The 21,924-nt window shown below is 38.7% G+C and overlaps 1 protein-coding gene across 1 annotated transcript in view; it reads left to right on the top strand.

Annotated features, from left to right (window-relative positions):
• Positions 1–1,328: 1,328 nt before the first annotated feature.
• tsc22d2 (TSC22 domain family 2) overlaps positions 1,329–21,924 on the top strand; it is a 36,441-nt gene continuing 15,845 nt past the window's right edge. The window contains exon 1 of the mRNA XM_032571641.1: positions 1,329–3,589. Within this exon, the coding sequence (XP_032427532.1) occupies positions 2,109–3,589 (1,481 nt within the window). The 5' untranslated portion in view covers positions 1,329–2,108. The remainder of the gene's footprint in view (positions 3,590–21,924) is intronic.

The following is a 21,924-nucleotide window of genomic DNA, read 5'->3' as shown; positions in this document are numbered from 1 at the left end:
CCCTGTCAGCCAACATTCCCTGATTTCTCAAACTTATGTGATTAATCATAATAAGTCTTTTGATGACTCACTCAAGTGGACTCAGCTGAAGTGTCGATCTGCATGTTTACAGGGTGAATGCTTCTCACTTTAAACCCAATTAAAAGCTTTCAACACAGGCTAGTGTCAGGCTAGGCAAATATAGAAAACGTGTTGTTAAAAATACAAGGAACAAATATGTAGTCATATTTGGTAAATTTGAAAATTTGCAATAAGTGCATTTATTTCACATCTGATATCCACAATATTAACTTATATTGAATAAGTAGAAATTTCTCTTTTTAATTTAAATTAATCATTATGATATTCCATTGACTTCCTTTAAATCCAGACTCAAAATCCGCTTGTTTAGAATAGCTTTTGAAACATAATAAATAAGACATTAATAAACATTCTGATATGTAATAATGCCACCAGACAAAATGTTATGCTTCAATTGTTGATTGTGTTTCATGACTTTGTATGTTTGTGTGATTTTATGATGTAAAGCACTTTGAGCTGCCTTTATGCTGATATGTGCTACACAAATAAACTTGATATGTATATAGTTTTTATCTAATCCTATACAGTCATATTTAATAAGATGAACCTAAAAGTACCCTTTGAAGGAAACAAGCTATAAGGACATATTAAGCACAAGTTTCATTAAACCCAAATTTTCTATTTAAAATATTTTTAATATCTCATGTAAGGTTTTAATTCTAAATGGTATTTTTTTCCATAAAAAATCCTCATAATTAACAGAAATAAAGGCTTTCAAACATCCATCTATGTGTAATTAGTCTATATAATATGTTTCACTTTGTGATAAGTTCCTAAAATAATTGGGGCTTTTCAGTAATATTTCAATTATTGAATACGTCCCCCTCATCCATTGGATGGATGGAAGTGAGCGACATCAAGCTCAAGGAAATGGAAATGTAGGAGGAAAGTAACTCAGTTATATGATGGCAGACATTTTCAGTTTATCGTGTGCTTTCTAGTGAACTTTTTTTTCTAACATAATCACAACCGGGAAGAAACGCTTCTACTGTGTATAGAGAGGAAAGTTGGAAAAGCAGAAGCTTTGATGAAAAGAAATTAACAGAACAGAAGCAATGCTGGCATTTTGAATTTTATCTGAAAAAATATTATCAATAAATGTATAATTTCCCCTTTCACTAATATAAATATTTTATTTGAAAAAAGTTAAATTAATATGAGAGAGTTTTTTTTTTTTTTTTTAACTAACAGCCCTTTTCCGACTACCGGGTGTGACGCTTACCGGAAGTGACGACAGTGAATGTTTAACTTCTTAGCCATTTAAAATTAATTTCGCAATTTCTTGGAGCTCCAACTCCATGGAGGGCGTATACAGTTGGAGTTTCTGACTGAATGAAGTTGCTGGAGGTAACAGAGGATGCGTTTGACCTCCCGCCTCGTGATGCTCTCGGTTCTTGGCATGTTGCGGAGCGGTTGAGCGGCAGTCAGGAGCAGTTAGCTGCCCGTTAGCTCGGTGCCGCTGCGGGGGGGGGGGAAGAAGCTGTTTCTGTCAGCTACCTGCCGGAGAAGTGCTGTTCACGCGAAGAGAGGCAAACTTTCCGGAGAAACTTTGAGAAACGCTCCCTTTCGTCTGCTGCTGGGATTGTGTACTAATTTTTTGAAACTGCGACTGAGTTTGTTTACATCGCGATGGCGCATATGCTCCAACAGAGGCAGAGGAAAGTAGCCGACAGCAGCTATCTTGGCTAAGTGGTGAGAAATACTTGAACCGCTGAGAGGCTGGGCCCGCCTCAGACTAGAGTACCGGTGGTTGCTGCTCAGACAGAAGTTTGACAAGGGCCTGTTTACTACTTCGCTGCCCGGATACAAGGAAGGCCGACATACACTGGGACCACACACCCCGAGCCTTCTCTTCGGGGTCCGGCCTTGGGGGTTTGTACACTTTTTCTGGACAGCAGATTGAAAGATGAACTCTGAGGAAATGTGCTGTGACGGTACGTGCCTTTATCCCATGCTTCAGCTGTGAACTGCTTCGCAACACGTTAGTGCAGCACTCCGTTTCCTCTGGGCAACCCGAATCTCTAACGATGTCGAAAATAACAGGAAAGAAGAAAAGTTGCTTCGAGATTACGAGTGTAACTCCGGCTCAGAAAAGTGAGCCGGAGGCGGGCGGGATCGTTGTTGGGGACGGTAGCGAGCGGCTGGACGATCCGCAGGAACCCAGGACTGATCCCAGGTCGCCGGGGGGGTGTGACCGGATCTCACCAGTCGACACTTTGAACAACTGCGTTGGGGAGAATCAGGAGGGCCAGCTGCCTTTTACAAGCCCTTTTATCGGGGGGATCTCTATGAAATCTACATCCAGTGGTCGTAACACCCCACATAATGTAGGGGGGAGTGTGCCTTTTGCCCCCAGCTCCCACATAGTAACCAGTGCTACAGCTGTTATTACCAGCATGAGCCACACAGCGCCCAGCAACAGTTGTAGTTCTCGATTTAGAGTCATTAAACTCGACCATAGTAATGGAGAGCCCTTCAGACGGGGCAGATGGACTTGTACTGAGTTTTATGTGAAAGAATCGGATTCAGGAGTTCATCGGACTGTGGACAGCCTGAAGTCCTCTCCATCCGTCGATCACAGTGTGGACAGAGACAGTGGGCTAGGAGCAACTTGTAATTCTATTGTCGGTAGCAGTGCTTTTCCTGCACAGGCTCTGGAGAACTCCACAGATGGTGGCTACTCTGTCTCCACTGGACTCCACACCCACTCTCAGGCTCCAGAGTCTCTGCAGCAGGGCTACAGTTTGTCTCCTCAGATTGGGAGTGGAGCAAGTGCCTTCCAGCCCACGGGGTATGCAGCAGCAGCAGCATCACAGCAATCCAAACAGGCTCAGGTAACCATGTTGCCCGGTACCCCCCAGACTTTCATACCTGACAGCCTCAATGGTGTGCACCATGGTGCCATCATACCTCCTGCTTCGCTTCCCCAGCAGTTTGTCTATTCTCCCCTTCCTAGCCAGCAACACTTTGGGTCAAGCACCCAGAATCTTCCTATTACGTCCTCCTCCATAGGCTCCACCAGTCAGGTATCATCACCTCAGTTCACCCTTGCTGGTCCAGGAGCACAAGGGCCCAGTGGAGATCTGAGTTTCATGCATCAGGTGGCCAATGCATCAGTCATGGCCCATGTAATTTCAGGAAGCACACAACAGCAGCCTTCAGGGGGTGCGGGCAGCGCCCCTGCACCATCCGCGACCGCCGTCTCTATCCACAGCGGTGGCCAGAACGTGCCTGCCACAGTGCCAAATACGACCAGCGTACCTCCAGGTGTGTCCAGTCAGGCGCCTGGTGTAGTGGGACTCATCCAGCTGCAGGGAGCGTACGGAGGAGTCGTTAATCCGGCGGAGGATGGTTGGAAGATGACCGAAGCCCTACCTCAGCAGAGTGTTGGTGTGGGGGCAGTGAAAGACCATGTGCAGTCTCCTATTGGCGAGGGCCTCAGCTTGACCAGTCCGGCTGTCAACAGCTTTTTCGGCATCCAGATTACAATGAATGAGGATGGAGACGGGTAAGAGGTTATAAATCCAGTTGATGGTTTATTTTTCATGTCAATCATCCGTGTTTTTCCCTGTAGGCAATCAGTAATACAGTACGCCTTTATTTCCTTGTGTCAGGGGAAAATTATACCACTTGAACTTATTATTTATAGAATAAAGTATTGAATGGAAGTTTGCCCTTAAACTAAAGATCTCAGTTTTACTCTATAGCACTAAATACTGTGGAAAATGCCTCTCACTTGAACTTAGTTTACATTAGGCGTTTTATTACTACTATATTTTGCCAATAATGGGGAATTTAAACACTAGGGTAGGCATAAGTCAGTATGAGATTCTCATTTTGTGATAACATTGAATAAAAATACCTCAATATCATGATAATTACACAAAATTTTAAAGCAAAATGTGTAACATTATCATAGTTTATTTAAAACTAGTAGAGTAACAATTTTTACTTCTGCTGCTTAAACAGCCTCACATGGATTATTACAGTAATAAAAATGCTATCTATATTATTGTTTTGATACATTGACATAAATAAATAAATTAAATATGAATGTGCTAAATTTATTTGTAGTTTTTGCAGAATGTTATGAATGTTATACCTTTTTGCTGATGGGCTGTTCTCAGAGTTATTGCAGGTCCACCTACTCAGCTATTGGTTGATTGGCAGACTTGCAGCTCGTAGTTTGTTTGCTGTAAAAAAAAAAAAGAAAAAAGAAACGTTAGCTGAGTGACTTAACTATATAATGAATTGATTTTGTTTCTAGGTCTTGAATATGTGTCTGTTGTGACCTGTAAGATTTCTTTCCAAACAGCTCTTGTCTGTAAATGAGAACTGCAGGCAGCTGCGTTCTTTCAGCCAGCTAACTAGCAGTGTGAAGCAACAAGTGGGGGAGGGGTAAAGCAGATTTACTTTCTGCTACATCCAGCCAGAGAAAACCGAATACTTTCTCTGAACTCTCATTGAGACAAATTTAAACTGTAAAAAGGGTGTGACGGTAGATTTCAGCAGCTTGTGTGCCTAAACTGAATGGTAATTTCTCTCTTTATGCTACTCTACCAGTGTGTTTGGGGCTTCTGGGTATTAAAAATCCCCTGTATATGCTACAAGACAACCTGTGCTTTGCTACTGGGATTGAAGTAAGTGCCAATCATAAAGAGATTGGCTTCTATTCTCTGCTCTGCTTGGGGAAAGACAGCCTGTGTGTTTACTCTGGGCACCTTTCCCAACCTCCTAACTTTAAACCCTATAAATACAGACTCTCCTATAGGACTCCTGTAATGTACACACTCTATTTAGGACTGTTTGGAGCTTGAGCTGACATGTTGCAACACTCTGGCTGCGAGCTGTGCTGCCGCCGAGGTGATGCTTGAGCCAAGAATAACCTAAAATGAGGGCTGGCGTCCACACACGTGCATCGTCTGTCTTGTGGAGGCCTCTGTGTTTGTCTGTGCGCTTTGTTCTGGACTTGTTATGAATGATCCAGTCAGTGTGTGGGATATAATTTGTGTTTTAATATGTGATGCTGAGTTGGGATTTTTATGGTCTTTAGAACACCGAGTTAATTATTATTTACAAAGATCTTTGTCCAAGCAGCATCAGTTTGGCTTTATCTTGATTATGTGGAAAACATCGCAGAGTTTGATTTAAACAGTAACAGCTGTTATCAATTTAGTTGTCATTCATCTGTTTTAATGCATGAAAGGCAGAGATATCAGTGGGTGTATGTGGGAACTGGAGAGATCCTGGCAGGACGGGGCATGTTGGAGAGAGGGACAGGATGGACATCTCTCTAACACACACTTGCTGCAACAATAGCTGGCACGTAATCCGCTCCGTAGCAGCAGTGACATGGCCAGACTGAACCAGCAGGATGCTCACTGCCTTCTGCTCTGGCTCTCTGAAGGAGCCCAGAAGGAGCTGTCAGCTTTGAAGCATAAGCTTAACGTAGTGTTGACTCGTGCTCCACCTTTGAGGAGTTTTGCTTCTTTCCTGCGAATTCCCTGTTTTTATATGAGATTGTAAATTGGCTTTACTTAAAACTATGCACTTAAGGGTTTATCTTGGCCTTAAAAGTCCAGACCAAGCTGTGTAACCTGTCCAGGCCAAGCCAGCAAAACATAGCAGCCTCTATTCAACTGATCTGATCTGGCGCATCCTTTAGATCGCAGCAACATGAAACCCTTGGGTACATTGTTTATAGAGGAGGTTTTTGAACCAATTGTCCTTTTAAAAGCTTATAAGCAGATAATATCTAATCTACAAAAGAGAACTTTGTTGGCATCTTCATTTAGTATAAATCCAGAATAATTTGATCCAGAGGCAGAAGCTTTCAAAAGAATATTTTTGTTTTTGCAAATGTCATTTTATTTTGCACATAAACCCATGACTACTTACACAAGAGATGGTGGGAGGCTGGACACCACCATGATCTTCCTGTTCTTAACACAACCTAATAATGGGGTATAAAGAGTCTCTCAGGTCAGAGTAATTGGTTGATACAGAAGTAAATCAGTGTAAGAATCAAACATATGACGGAGGTTTAAGTGACACTGTTCTTTTCTGTTTGATGGGTATTCTGCCTGAAAATGCTTCACGTTATGTTCAAAGTACAGATTTACCACAAGAAGCTCATTGATGCCTCCTAAATAAAACAAATCATCAAGTTCTGTTTGATGTGGTTCAAAAAATGACTTTCACTTAAACTCTGGTGTTTTTGGAGAGGGGATTTTTAGAAAAATAAATCTATTAAACAGCAGTCCATTTAGTTCTAAACTCTACTTGGATTAGCTGCTAGTTTTGTCACCTGGTCTGGCTAAAACTTCAGAAAGGTGCAAAGAAAAGTATCTATGTATGTTACATATTGACCGCTTAAAGCCTTTATAAGACCCTCATTCAAGAAGTCTTGACACTTCCCTTTAAAGCAGTATGATGTTTCAATAATTATGTGGGCTTATTGTAAAGCTAAAACCAAAGAATAGATTTAACTATTTTGAATCTTGGTTTTGGGATGGACCAGGTTCAGTAGATGAGCATTTCTTTCTGCTACAAATGAACTTTAAAGCCCGTCATGAAACTTTTGGCTGTTTTAAATCTCAGAAACATTTATTCACTTAAATAACTGTTGGAATGTAACCCCTTTTTCATGAAGATATTTTTGTTCTAGTGTCCATTATCCTCTATTCTCACAACGCCTTCCTACCTGGAATAGATGAAACTTTTCTAAGCATTTATCATCACTTATATATGCAACTGTAAAAAAAATGAGGAGGAGCTCCTTTTTAATAGTCTTGTCTAAACCCAGACATATGAAAATATTTAATTATCTACCTTAATATGTCTTATCTTTTACTCACTCTGTGAGAAAGGATTGTTTTAGCTCCTTATGAAGAAATCCAGATGCTTTCATATCTTAAGCCACAAAACTTCCAGGGAGGTTTGTGGACCCAAAGGCAAGTTGGCAGCCAGAACCACAATTTTAACTGTTTTCAGCTGTAATTAAAACGCCTTGTTCACTCATAACTTTCCTGTAAATGTTTTTGACGACCAAACATATTTCAAACAACACACCCATACATGACTTGACAGGGATTTTTAAAATTTTCTCCTCTTGGCAGCGGGACCATTGTTCTGTGTACAAACTCGGTCTCCCTGAGGAATCTGCTCCGAGCTTCATTGTTCTGTTTTGAATTAGAGTTCATCACAAAGTGGAACAAGGCTCTGTGGGGGTGGAGCTGAGAGATAACAATGATTTCCCTTCAGCTTGAAATGGTTTGGGTTTGGGCTCAGTGCCCCTCATCTTTGCCAAGTGGAGTGATGAAGCTCCCCCAGGGACAAATTGGTTCCCATTAATCGGAGCACTCGGCCTTTGCTGTAATTCCTTTTCCCTGGGTAGACCACCCCTCACTTTACTGTCTGAGCGTGGATTGATGGTGATTACTTCATAGCTCGTTACATTTACTCAAGTGAATCAACAGTGGTGGCTGAGTTACACAACAGAGTAAATGTTATGTGGAAGCAACTTTTTCTTGATTGGTTTTCATTTGTTTGTGAAGAGGGGAGCACACTTCATTGAACGACTTATTTTGTGACACTTGTATGTTTTCATATCATCAAACAACCATGAGTTGTAGACTAATTATGATTTATTCAGGGAGAAAAGAAATCTATCAAACCCAACTTGCCTCTTCAACATAGCTGCTTGTTGCCTCGTTTAAGCCCCTTCTTGATGGTCAAGTCTCACTCTAGCTGGTTAATGTCTGGTTGGGTTCTAGCCAAGTTAGGTGTGTCTCTATTGTCAGTCTGTTCCTCACTATTGAGGGTGTGAATAAGGGCAGGAAAGTGGGAGTGTAAGCAGACCGTGAGCACAGAGAGGCTGTGGTCAAAGCTCCAATGATGTCATTTGCAACAACACTCGGCAATGAAGAGTCTAAAGTTTGTGTTTTTATGGACTCAGTTAAACCCAGAAATTTCATTTAAAAAAAACAAACAAAAAAAACAAAATACCTAAAGTGTTAAGTAGTGAACATTATAGCTTAAAATGATGTGCATTTCATCTTCCCATCTGTATGTCTTCATGGATGTCTCTAATAAACCTAAAAAAAACCCCGTGGATCATTGACCTTCATTTCAGTTTGACATTCCACGGGGGATGTCAGAGTTTCTACATTTTGTCTTATATTTTCCTTTTTATATTTTTCTTGAAGCATTTTGACAAATTTTTATCCTCTGACCTTTTTCTTTGATTGAAGTTCTAAGTGTCCCCAGCGACAATGATGGAAAAAATAATTACAGTGAGCTTAAGCGTGACATATTCGGAGCTGTAGTAGCACGTGAATATCATTCTGTTGTGATTGTCTGGTAACTTACCCGTATAATTGCACGCACCTGTAGGCTAAGTCATCTTTCACGTTACCGTGCCTCACGTGTACACATGGCCCGTGTGCTGATGCTCATTTGTGGTGAATACTCTGGGCAAGTTTTGGGGGCATCATTAAGAAAAAAACATTTGCTTAATGTAAAGTGTGTTTAATATGCAAAAACTTTCCTAGACTTGCCATGGGCTGACTGAGAGTTTCGCAATATGATTTACTGAAGCAAAGAAAAAAAATCCATTTGAGCTGAAGTTGACCTTGTATGTAAGGAAAATGATTGTGTTCTTTTATTTAGCCAACTCGTCAGCAGTGCAAAGCAACAGGTTGGGGAGGGGAATGGTTCTGTTACTCAAACCTCCATGTTAGCTGGGAACATCTCTGTTCCCTCCATACCTTTTTCTGGGATCTCAGTTGGAAGGACTTTGAGGCGTAGGAACAATGTGATGGAAAATATTTGCTCTTTTGGAAATGGAACTTTTTGAAACCTTCATTTACCTTGATATTAGTAACCACGCTTGTGCGTAGTATGGGTCATTTTTACTGTAATTTTCATGAATCATCAATAAATGTAACCAAATCATTCTCAAGCCTAATACTAACCACATGAAGCTGGCAGCAAACTCTTTGTGGTCTGTGATGCATTGAGATATACTGATGGACTTTCTGTTTCCTTTGTGATTCCTGTTTGTGATGCAATCACATGTTGTCTGTTATCCATGTGGCCCCTTCACACATGGGTAGTTTTTGCAGATGCTTGATGAAATCTACTTGAATGCTTCAAGAATGCAATGAATTTCCCGTTTTCCCTCACAAATAGGGTTTAGCATGCACTACAATGTGAAAAATGAATGAGGTTTTGGTGTTTTCAGTATGTCGATGACAGTGTATTTATGAATTGTGGGCAGGGTAGGTAGCATAATTTGGCTGAATGTGAAAGAATTTATAAATATAGCACAATGAGGCTCCAGGAAAGCATCTTTAGAGTGGAATATATTAAAAAGAAGCATTTTCTGTGAACACTAGAGGACTTATTGCCCCTAGGCAGAAATGAATGGACTCTGCCTTTATTTGAACTGTATGAATGAGCAAAGATGAGCAAGAGTAACATTAAAAGAGCTTTATCTATGCAGCGATACAGTGTAATCCAGGGAAAAAAAAGGCATATGTATCTCCCTGAAAAAGATTGATAACAGCTGTACAGTCAGAAGCATGTAGATAGAAATATTACCTCTCTTATCACCAATGAGTCAGTTACCGTGGGTCAACAATATTAACCAGCTGCCAAACCTCCTGAGATTTATCAAATTGCCTGCATGTGATGTCACCGCCAAAAAGGGAAAACTTTGTTGCAGACAAAATAAAATGGTCTTCTCACACGCTTAAATGTCACACAAACGGCTAAGTGAAGGTGATTTATGGGGTTTATTCTTGTTAATAACCACCTTTGGACCAGTTCTTAAAATGATTTACACTTAATTCAATTCATAAAAGAAAAGTGGTTTTAACTCTGACACGAATCGTTTTAATGCAGCTGTCAAAAAAGAAAAAAAAAGAAAGAAAGAACAAGAACTTGATTGATTTGAGGATTAGTTGGAGTTTGGCAGCTGTCTTTATTGCAAACCTTTACTGATTCCTAGATCACAACACTCTGTATCACAGGTATTATTTAACCCGTCAGTCCAGCAGGTATGATTTGCTTTAATCTCTGCGAAAGAACATTTTGGTACATTTTGGCCTACTTGTAGCATGTTTTTCGCAATATCTACCAACCCTGTGGGAAGTACAGTTCGGAGTTGGATTGACATGACTTTGATGTTGTTCTCTAGGGATTAGTTTAAAGTTTCTGACATTGTGTGATTTGTTTTTGTCAGTGTTCCGCCCTACATTTAAAGCAAATGGAGATTTGTTTGAGAGGACACATTATACTGTACTGTCAAGCAAGGATTTCCGACCTCAAGTATCAGGTTGTGGTTGTAAGCAAGGTTTTTTTGATATATAATATTCTACATACACCAATATTTCTTTATAATTGATAAGGGTTTTTAAAAATTTAGTAGCATATTTTAGTTTTTGTTAGGCACATAAAATCAAATATTAAAAAAAAAAAAAAAACTGAAGCGTGATAGTGCAAATTCAACATTCAGTGATTTATTTTCAAAGTAGCTACGCAGATTGTTTTGCTTCAGAGGATGTGATTAACTCAAAATTTAATTAAATTAAATATTGTTCAGTTTATTCGAGTTTCTTCACAGTTGTTGTAGATCACAGGTGTCAAATGCCAGTCCTCAAGGGCCGGTGTCCTGCAGTTTTTAGATGTGCCACAGGTACAAAACACTGGAATGAAATGGCTTAATTACCTCCTCCTTGTGTAGATCAGTTCTCCAGAACCTTGCTAATGACCTAGTTATCCTATTCAGGTGTGGTGCAGCAGAGTCACATTTAGTTACAGGACAGTGGCTCTCGAGGACTAGAGTTTGACACCTCTAGTTCTCTAGTTTTCTTCAGATGCTCTATAGCACCTGAAGAAACTCTACAAAGGAATGTAAATGCAGTTTTACTAAGATTACCCCTCCTACTGATCCACATGTTTTCATATAAACTGAGAACTTTTAAAATGAATCTTCAAAAACAAATACATTAATCCTAAAAAAACCAAAAACCCCAATAAGCATCAATATCAATTTACAACCAAAGGTTTAAAGTCTGCTTTTCTAATTGAATCCCAATGCAGCAAAAGCTATTTTGATTTTGATTAGCATAAAACATTTAGACGCCGTTTCACCAGAGTTCCTAAGCTAAGGTTTGCATTGTCACCGGCCCTTGAGGACTGGAGTTTGACACCCCTGTGATGACTGTGGGCAAGAAGGAGCTCCTGTAGCTGTCTTTATTACAGCAGCTCTAATAGCCTCTGACCAAACATACTGTTGTTGTGTAGCAGTCTGATGAAGAGGATACTAATTGTCATCCATAATGTTGTTAATTTTTTGACGAATCCTTCTTTGCACCATCATCTCTATAGGTTCCAGAACAGTCCCCATAACATAACCGATCTTAATTGATTTAACTGAAAGTTTATTTGATTTGCATTTACTTCTAAAAGTAATGCAGAAGTTCACTTCACTTGAAGATGATAATTGTTGCTTATTTGGTTGTTTTCTCATTTCAGTGGCAGATATATGCCCTGTTTTCAATTAATACACCTTGATGGGAGTATTAAGTTATTATTTTGGTGCAGCGACACCTTAAATGGCTATCTTATTAGAAGACAAAGTCTTTATTCCATTTTTTTTTCTCTCACAAAATGGGAGCCCATCTTTCTCTTGTTTAAATATGAACACATGTTGCTGTGCACTTAACTTCACATGGCTGAAAGATGATTTATACACCTTCTTCTTGTGTAAAACAGATATGAATTTGGCTGTTGGGAAATATTAGTGTGAAAAATACAGCCATGTGATGCTAAAGGAGCTCCCCTCATCATTCCTATGTAATTCAGTTCAAGATTATTTATATAACTCTAATTCAGTCCAATTATACATACATTCCAATTGATCCCATCCTTCAAACAATGCAGTTAAGTCCAGTTAAATATTCAAATTGTTTAAAAAAAACATTCTAAGGAAACCCAGCAAATTGCATTGTATTATTTTAAGCCTGTGGAAAAAAATGAAGTGTCATAGAGAACATGAGTATAGTAGATTGCTTGTGCAGCAGTATGATTCTGTTATAAAGTAAATTGAATATTTACTTGAGTCATCATTCAAGTAAATATTACCATTACTTGTTTGGTTGATTATGATTTGGTTCTGCTACATGTGAGCTCAAGGCAGCGGATATCTTTGTACATTTATTTACTTTTTGGGGACATGTTTCTGGAACGCTTAATGGCTGTAACTGAATGATGATTCAGAGGAGGACCTGAGCAGACGCTTTTGTTTATTGGCCCAGAACCGCGGGAACTGCCCCCCTTCTGCCGCCCTCTTATGTCCCTTAAAACGGTTAACCCCTCACTCTCTCGGTTCCCGATGTTGTAGACAGTTTTCCATTCACATCATTGTCTTTCCTTTTTTTGTGAATAACAAAGCCGCTTTTCATTAGAAGCTTTAGTTTGTACTTGGACTTGGCACTTGGACTTGGCTTTAAACTTGTGGTTGGGGTTTAGGCGTTGAGCAATCAGCAGCTTTATAAGTTCACCAGCTTTGGCTGCTGATAATTATGTCTCCTGGAACTGCCCTAGTATTGCTCATTTCTGGTTTTCAACTTTGTTTTTCATGCCTGCTATGACAACCATGATTTTTCTAAAGGCAAAGGGCAGGACTTTCCTTTTTTTGATGGTTCCCCCCAAATGTCCTGTCCAGTCGTTACAAAATCTTTCCTTCTTCTTTTTTGGTTCCAAAATGTCCAGAAGTTAAAGAAAAACAGTTTGAATAAGTAGCCGTACACCCATCCAGATGATGTTGGGGTATTACTTCCATTCAGAGTGACTCTGTACTGTAGTGGCAAGTAAACAACTGTGATTCTTTTTCTCCATTAAGGCTATGTTTATTCATGCTGGAAAACGGTAATTAAATCAGTTAGGAATTGCATTGTTGTAAGAAGAAGGTCGGCAAGTGAAACATGTTGGTCTTTGTTCTCGTTCCAACGTGCTGTCAGTGCAGAACAGGTTAAATCTCTCATTACAAGTGGATATAGCACATGAAGTATGTGTGAAGATGCTCTGCAAGCAAAACAATATCTTGGCATCTTCTCATTTGTTACAAGGAGTAGAGGAGTGTACTGAATGTAAGCATTATGCTATGTCCAAATTAATGCACAACTTCGGCTTTTCATTATAGCTATATTTCATTTAGTCAGATATAGCCATTCAATTAGTCCAATCAATTTGAACTTGTCGAATCAGGAGTATTTTTATACAAGAATCATTGGTCATTAATTAAGGTTGCTTTCACTCTGTTTAATCAAACTGTAGTTAGTTTGCCTTGAGAGTCCACTTTGTTTGGGGACATGTGAATGTAAAATCGAACTTTGGTGCCGACCAAAAACTGCCACCTCTGGTTCGCTTAAAAACCAAGGTCTCTGTTTGGTTGAAGTGAACCGTGGTGCAGTTCAAATGCATATATGAATTGCAAATCGACCAGAGCGCGCTCCAAAAGTTGGAGGCGGACTATACAACAGGGTATTCTGGGTAAATACAACTGAAACAAAGGCTGAGTCTAGTACTAGTGGGAGAGAAATCCTACAACCACTAAGATCTGACACCACTCCATTTTTCTTTGCATCTCATGTAGAAGAAAATCACTTCTTCACGTCTTCATCTGCAGTTAAAAAAAAAAAAGTATTATTTTTTTGTGTCGTTTCCTTCCGTAGTTTATGGTGCAATGCCACCACAAGCGAAGATTATTGCTCGAAGGTTTTGGCTTGGTGACAGTGGAGTGTGAAAATAAATTGAACCAGCTGAACATGTAATATACAGTATGTTGTAATTTTGATTCCCGATCAAACCGAGTCTACTGAACTATCAGGTGTGAAAACACCATAAGTTTCCCAAAGATACTTAAATTCTGTGGCTTTGATTAAGTTAATGCAACTTTAATGATGTCTTAAAAATAAATGTGAGACAAGGAAGACTCAAAAATAGCCCAAAATAACAACATTTTTCCACACCAAAAAACTTTAAATGACAACTCTGTTGGCTCACTTTTTAAAAATTTATTTATTTATTTATTTACGCTAGGTTAAGTTATTAATTTAGTTATTTTTTGAATCAGTAAGCAGCATGTTATGAGAACAAGGATGATCTATCCTGGGTGTAGATCAACTGATAAACTGAGTCAGTGTTGCATCATAAATGACTGCTTAGGTACAATATTCGGTAGGCTATTATATTTAATCTGGATTCAAATACTGCTTATTAATATGCACATATGAAGTTTTCTGGCTAATATGCAATCCTAGCCTAAATTACGGTTACACAACATATCAGCATTAACATTGGTATCTATTGATGTTGGTAATTTTTTGGTTTTAATAGTAGAACTGGGCCGATATTAATAACTAGTGTTTATTTTCTTTTTGGTTTCATTTGTGTGTTTGTTTTTGGGTGGAGGGCCATGTGGCATTTGTTTGGTCATGTGACAGTGACATTGATACAACTCTGGATTGTTGGATGTTTAACTGAAGCAGAGTAGTGGCATCAGAGGTGTTTTCTTCACTGGATCCAAAGGGCTAGGAAATGCATATTTACACATTTTTATGTGAGAAAATAAAAAGTTAGCTCAGGCACCCGAGTGAGTGCTAATATTCAAACTGAATTAGTTTTTCATATATTTACATTCAATCACTGAAGCTCAATCTGATGACTCTTCAATATAGTTTTCAAAAGACTCAACAATTTAATATTCTGAAGTGTTATGCTCTGCCCCAACATGTGAAACATGCTGCATATGGTTTTGCCCAACATGATGGATATCTGGGAGGCCTAGGTGTCTGAAGATCTCAAGTCAATTTGCTTCTTTATGTGCAGATCATTGTCAGCTTGCTCAACTATAAAAGCAGAAGAAAACTTTCTTTCTTTAGGTGAGTTAAGCAAAATTCAGTCAGGCTTACGTGAATAAAGACTGAAGTCTGTGTCTAAAATAAGTCAGTTCTTTTTTTTTTTTTATCAACAAAGGTCCGTCAAAGGCCACTTCCTCAGAAATCTGTCTTCACTTTTTTGATCATCTGCCCTACTCATTGCTTTACCGTTAAGCAGATATTTTGATACAGGATTAAGGAAGTGAAAAAGAAAGAGGCCATTTTATGTCTGTTAATAGACTGCTACTTTGCAAGAGTTGAATGCCACAGTTAGAGCAAATTTTGCATGTCACATTCTTTTTTGCCATTTTCTGTGAAACAGCAATAGAGATCTGTGAAAGGCATTTTAGATGTTCTTTGTTGTAGTACTGAAATGACTGAGCCGTTTTGAGTGGAAGAAGATTTTAAAGGCCGACCACATATCGGGGTTTTGCCCTTAGGAATGAAATTGTGTCGACTGGAAGTCTGTGGCATATACCGTAAATGTCTTTAACTCTAAAAATGTTGAGCAGATGCTGTTTCAAAATGTGAAGCTTTGTGTTAAGTTTGACTCAAATGGGGCTGAACAATGAGGTTTCAGAGCTTCAGGCCCTCCCAAAGTTCTGCATGTCTTCATTGTGAGTAATGAGGATGTGTGGAAAGCATGGCAGGCAGCTGCACTTGAGTCATGCATCCTCTCTCCGAATTTTCAATGAAGCCCATCGTCCAATCTGGTTCTCTGGCGGTTTTGACTCCTTGTATGCTCTCTGGCTCTCTTTGTGTGTTGTGGTATCAAACTGCTACGCTGGAGTTGAAAAGTTGATTTCAAGAGCTGCCTATGTACAGCTTTTTATCAGAAGGCATTTTTTCACTCAGCAGGCATCCTGCACTGGTGCAAAAAGATGTTCTTGTTAAGTCGCTGCTCTCTGCACTCTGATTGTGTAAACAGACCAAACATAGACAGCTGACCATTCAGTCACTATCTGTTTGCACACAACAAGGCAACACATACTTGTTTTAAAGTTTAAAAGTTGTCAGTCTTGGTTTTTAATTAGGATTACTTGAAAATCCATTGACCTACTTTTAAAAGCTGACTCTGGAGAATTAGAAATATTTAACTAAATGGCTATAAATTAACAATGCTCATACATAATCTATTCTAACCTTTAGCTTGTGACATATTTTGCTGTAAAATAAACATGCTATTTATTCACTTAATTTTCTTTTTAACCACTAACCATTAATAAACTTATTACAATTTTTTTTTCTGTCATTGTATATTATTTTAACAATGAATTCTCAAACATGTCATGGCATCAATACATATTATATATATTTCTGGGACTGTTTTGCACTGCGTTTTGAATGCTGTTAATCTGATGAGAAGTTATTGCGCAAACACAAACAACTGTCCAACTTTCTCCAATTCCTAAACCAAAAAGAAAACTTTGTAAAACATTCAGATTTCCTCAGTTAACCATGTTGTAAGATCTTAAGAAAATCTACCTCACAGGAGGCAAAAATAACGAGTGACCTGGGACTTTTGTAAGCTACTATATTTTACAGCTTTACTGAAATTGAAAGTATTTGATTATAAAACTCTAATTTATTATGTTAGGTTATATTTTATTATTTGCTAAGTATAAAGCTTATAATAAAAAAAGTTAACAGAATTGTAATTGAAGTAAAGACAGTTTAAACTTCCTAGGTTTTGTTCTTTGAAGAGACTCTAACATCCATGCAAGCAAATCAGATTGGCCCCTTGTAGTCAGTTGAAAACTGCCAGTTTTGTAAGAACCTCAGTTTCCCTCTTCGCTTTGATGTCTGCTTTTGTATTCTGTCAATCACTTCCCCTGTCGTCTTCTTCCTCTTTTGTTTGCCGAGTCAAGTTTGCCTGAAGTGTCTCCTCTTGTCAGCGTTGAACCACAGCGGGTCCTTGTACATCCTCCCGTGCCTTACAACAAGCAGGTTTCTGAAAGGAAGCGGATGTGAGTCACTGTAGCGTGTAGACTGACAGCCATTACTACACTGAAACAGCGGTGTCAAACAGATGGCACAAGCATATTTTTTGTTTTTACTTAATCAGGTCTTAATCATCATCATCATCATCGTTGTCTCCTTGTAAAACAGTGGGTCCATTTTGGTTGTTTCAAGGTAAAATGTCCAACTTAAACCATTACGTTGAAAGTTATGACTTTTTCATATAATTGAAAGGCCCAAAGGTGCTGGATTTCTGTAGCTTTTCAGTGTTTCAGGAGTTGATCAATACAATATAAACTGACTTTCTACTCATTACTTAAGGGAGGTGGGATCACCTGTTTATGCTGCTGAGTCACACTTTTCCGCCTCTTCATTTCTCATCCACTGTTTTAACTTGTCAGAATTATACAACATTCCTATCAGCTGAAGTGATCAAAATAGCGGAAAGATGAGGATCTACCAAAACAGTTTTTAATATAAAAAACATAAATTTTTTCTTAAAAATCTAAACAAGTCACTTCATTGTGCTCAGATTGTTTCATTTTTAGTGTTGCTGTTGACTGTTCTTAGCTTTGGGCCTAAGCTATCCTTAGCTTTGGCCCAGAACAAGGTCAACTAAAAACCTCCATACCAAACAATGGAAAATATTTCAGCCACCACATCCTGTGCTTGTCAATGAATGATCCCCACCAAGCAGACAGACAGCAGTTGGGATTAGGAAGGGTAACACATTGGCATTTCAACACAAATCTGCTCATTGAAGCACTTATTCATTATGTAGGAGTTGCTGCAGTCTTCAATACTTGAAAAAAGGACATTTGTTCTTGGATTCCTTAAAAAAAAACAAAAAAAAACTTTATTGATCCCAAAGGGAAATTAATCACACAAAAAGAGTTCAACTTAAGTGCTCTCTTGAGATTAGCATTCAGGAATCTAATGACTAATTTGGATCAGAATAAGGCTTTTATTTCGGCCCTGATCTTGATTGGCAGCTGCCATTATGATGTCTTCACATCTAAATAGAGACATCATTTTACAAAACAAACCTTGTAGCAAATGTTCTGGTTGAATTAGCCTCCTTGCCACTTTGTACACCCATTTCATACCTGTGAATTACCGTTTCATTCTGTCACCATTCTTACCATTTTGTCAAACCTGTAAGCAAATTACCATGTTTGCTTACAGGCTTGACAGGGTTCTGGCAGAGTGAGAGTTATCAGAGATGAGTTCATACCAAAAAACTATTGATCAAGTGTGTGTTATGTAAACGCGTACGTCACAAATTATTGTTCATTCACATAGATGCATGCACTCACATCAGTATCAAAGTGTTCACAGATTGGTCACCGCATGCTCCATTTGGTTGGACAAAACACCGTAGAGAGTTAAAAAAAAAACAGAGAGAAGCCTTGGAATTATTTTACCATTTATAGGGAGAAGATGCAGTGCTTTGAACAAATGAAAACGATAAACACACAAGCAGCAAAGACATGAGAAATGATCCCATGTTCAGCTTTTTACATTTGTACTGCTTCAAAAGTGATTTACTTTGAGCAGCGTTAGTCTGTTAATCTAAAATAATTTGCAACTGAATTTGCAATTTGACAACCAGTTGAACATTAATGTCTGTAACTAGAGCTGGGAACTTTATTGTGCTAATTTTAAATAAGTAATTACACAGATTTTGATGCATTCAAATGTTTTTGAGCAATTACTTTCAATTAAATTTTTTACATAAAAAAGTCCCAAACTGAAACTTTTGTAATGTGTTTCTGGTAGTCCCCTATATCTGACGCTTAACAGCAACTGAAGACAACAGCAATGGACGACAAAGGTGTTTCTCTTAGGGTTTCTGAAGAAACACTGGAAAGGACTATTGTGTGCAAGTTGTGCAAAAGGGGCCTATCACCGAAACTATTCAATCTAAAAATAGCATCTCAATGCAACACATGTTGTTGCAACAAATTGCTCCCAATGCTAATGTCAGCATCCACAGTTCACATTTCGAAAGTATTTTTTTCGTGAATCAGTAGGAGTTCCTGAAATATTTGAATACTGAGTGGATATAATAGCACTTTGCACCAATCTGCAGATTGAATAGCCTACATAACGGTTTAAAAACAAATATTGTTGTTGAGCTCATGTCAACAACATGTTGACATAGATGTTTTCTGCTAAATTCCTTATTCAGCTATTTAGCAGAAAAAAACGTTTTTGAATTGAAAATGTTGCCTATTTTGTCGATATATCATTTTATTTAAAATACAATTAATTACAGACGCTGCAATTAACTCGATTTGAGTTTTAAGAATCCTAGTTCTGTATCACATTTCTTGTTGTTAGATTTCATTTATTTAACTTTTCCTCATTTTAATGTGTTTTCTTTGTGAGTCTTAATTTTCCACTACTAAGGAAAATGCATTCAAATTCAGAATTATTGCAAATTTCCCAAAGCATTTGTGCTTAGGCACCCTAATTGCTAGCATTGGGACTGAGTATCACTATTATCGTCACAATTCTGATCATTGTTTTTACAAAAACAGTATGGTAATTTACATATAAAAAATTGTTTTACAGTTATAATAATGTAATGTATATAATAACCTATTTCCACATTCTGAATTGCTATCTCATTGTTGTTTTGACTTTTTACCATAAATGTCTATAAGGAACCTTAACTATGGCTCCATGTAGCTGATAAAGACTCTGAGCATGGAAAGTTCACCATGGGGCAGTAAATGTAATGCCCTAACGATACACCCAGTGTGCAGCATGTGCTTGGTATGTAAGAGGAGTTAACTGTGATTTGTCACAGGAATCTGCTAGATATGATATACAAAGTCATCTCATCTACACAGCAGCTGTTAAGTCTTAGTTTGGAGACCTTTGATCAATGTCTTGAGATAAACATTTGCATCAGCTGGTTACATTCCTTATGGACATGTGTATGGTTAACTTTAGTTTTGATTTTGGATTTGAGAATAGCTTCAGAATATATGTTTTTAATAGTTTAATCATTTTAAACAGTGTCTTGCTAAAGTCTGATTACATCAATGATCTGAACATTTCCTCAGAGTGTAAAGTGTAACTGATTCGCTTATGTCTTGTGTATTTCTTGGCTGTTACTGTATGTGCTCATTAGCTTCCCGGCCTGCCCACTTAACCCCAACAGAGGCGCTGGCATGTGACAGGCCAGTCTTGCTGGAGAGCAGCTGACGAGCTCTGATAACAACAGTGCTGCCCATCTGTGTGGCAAAGTTCACTAGGCTGCTGTCATGCCTCAGGAACCAATTCTACACCTTATTTAAGCAAAGAAGTAAACAAGATTGAGCCTTGTGAAATGAAATGAAGCAGATAGTTGGTGTTCCTGTGTAGCTTAGCATGAATGTTTGCCCCACAGCTGACTGAGCCCCCTGAGAGGGAATATCCTGACTCATCTGTGCTCATGGTAACAATTATGTGTAAGTTGAGCAGAAATTAACAACCTCTGCTTCCGAGAATGCTCGTATCAGTGTGACATATTTTCACTTATCTTTTTCTGACTTTACATGGTTGTTGTCAGCCCCTGCAGAGACGTCGCGGCCTGCCACAGCTGAAGCCTGAGCTATGCTCTTATTTACTCAGGGTTTGTAAGTTTAGTCACAGACTGCTCCAACAAGCTGCTCTTTATTTCCTGAATACTGAGGCCTTCGATATGAGAGTGGGTGGGGTGTGTGCTGTCAGTGTTGGTTAGTTGCACAGCTGGGGCCTTGCCTGAGTTGGTTATGACTGCAGGCTTTGCCCCATGCAGAGACTCAAGTCCATGTTTGCCACTGAGCTTTCCCCAACCCCCCCACTCCCACAGCCTCTCCTAATCGCCCCGTTATGAGAATCAAGCACTTTGCTGGGTCACATCTTTTCCCAAAGTCTATTTTAGTCGGCGCTCAGGCCCGAATTGCTTCTCAGCCAAAAAACTCAACAAATGTAACTTCTACGATCAAAAATAGGGGAGCGTTTTCAGAGCAAGATCTCTACACGTGTTTTTACATGCGTGGAGATTGACATCAAAGAGGTAGTTGCTGGAAAAACAAGTCCGGAGGAACAGCCTGTATTTCTGAACTCCGTTTTCATTGGGTTTGGTCCTTTGTGTCACTCTGCCTTGTCTTAAGACTCTGCTTACCTCTTTGGATGTTTGAAGGGCAGAACAGCATGATTGTAATCAGCCTTTGTGGTTTTAATATCATTGTATTGTGGGTCTGAATTGATCAAAAATAATGATGTTACATCTCCAGTGTATGACCTTTCAATGTCTAATCTTTGTTGAAAGAACAATGCCATTTTAGATTAAAGTATTTACAGTTGATTGCATTAACAGGGCATTTTTACATAGTAAAGATTTGTCTTGCTGTACTGATAAACACTGGCTGGTTAATCCAGTGTTGAGCACTCATCATGAGATAAGGAACAACAACAGCAATTTCAACACAACATTCCATTTATGTCTTTTTGTAGAATATCTTATTGACCTTTGTTTAGAAGTAGAGGAGTAATTATTCATCAGTCTGATAATACGCAATCCTGGACTTCGTGAGGTCAGGGTTTCGGAATGTTTTCTAATAAAACAAATGAGCCTTTTTTGTTTTTACAAACACCTTAAGGCATTCAAAAACCACAATTTGTGTTTTAAGGGATCTGTAATTGGTCATTCAGTTCTGGTTTGTCTAGAGTAGTGTTTTTCAATCCAGGTCTTCAGGGACCAATGACCTGCATATTTAGATGTGTCTCTGCTCCAGCGCACCAGACTCAACTGATAGCATTAGCTTCTGGATGCCATCAAGTGCTATAGAAGCCTGTTAATCACCCATTTATTAAGGTCAGGAAGGGAAACACGTAAAACATGCAGGGCAGTGGTCCTGGGGAATTGAGAAACACTGATCTGAATGTGGTTTGTATCATT

Source organism: Xiphophorus hellerii, chromosome 9, assembly GCF_003331165.1.
Source record: "Xiphophorus hellerii strain 12219 chromosome 9, Xiphophorus_hellerii-4.1, whole genome shotgun sequence".
Taxonomy (NCBI): domain Eukaryota; kingdom Metazoa; phylum Chordata; class Actinopteri; order Cyprinodontiformes; family Poeciliidae; genus Xiphophorus; species Xiphophorus hellerii.
The sequence above is the reverse complement of the archived record's forward strand: the minus strand, read 5'-3'. Positions and strand labels throughout refer to the sequence as shown.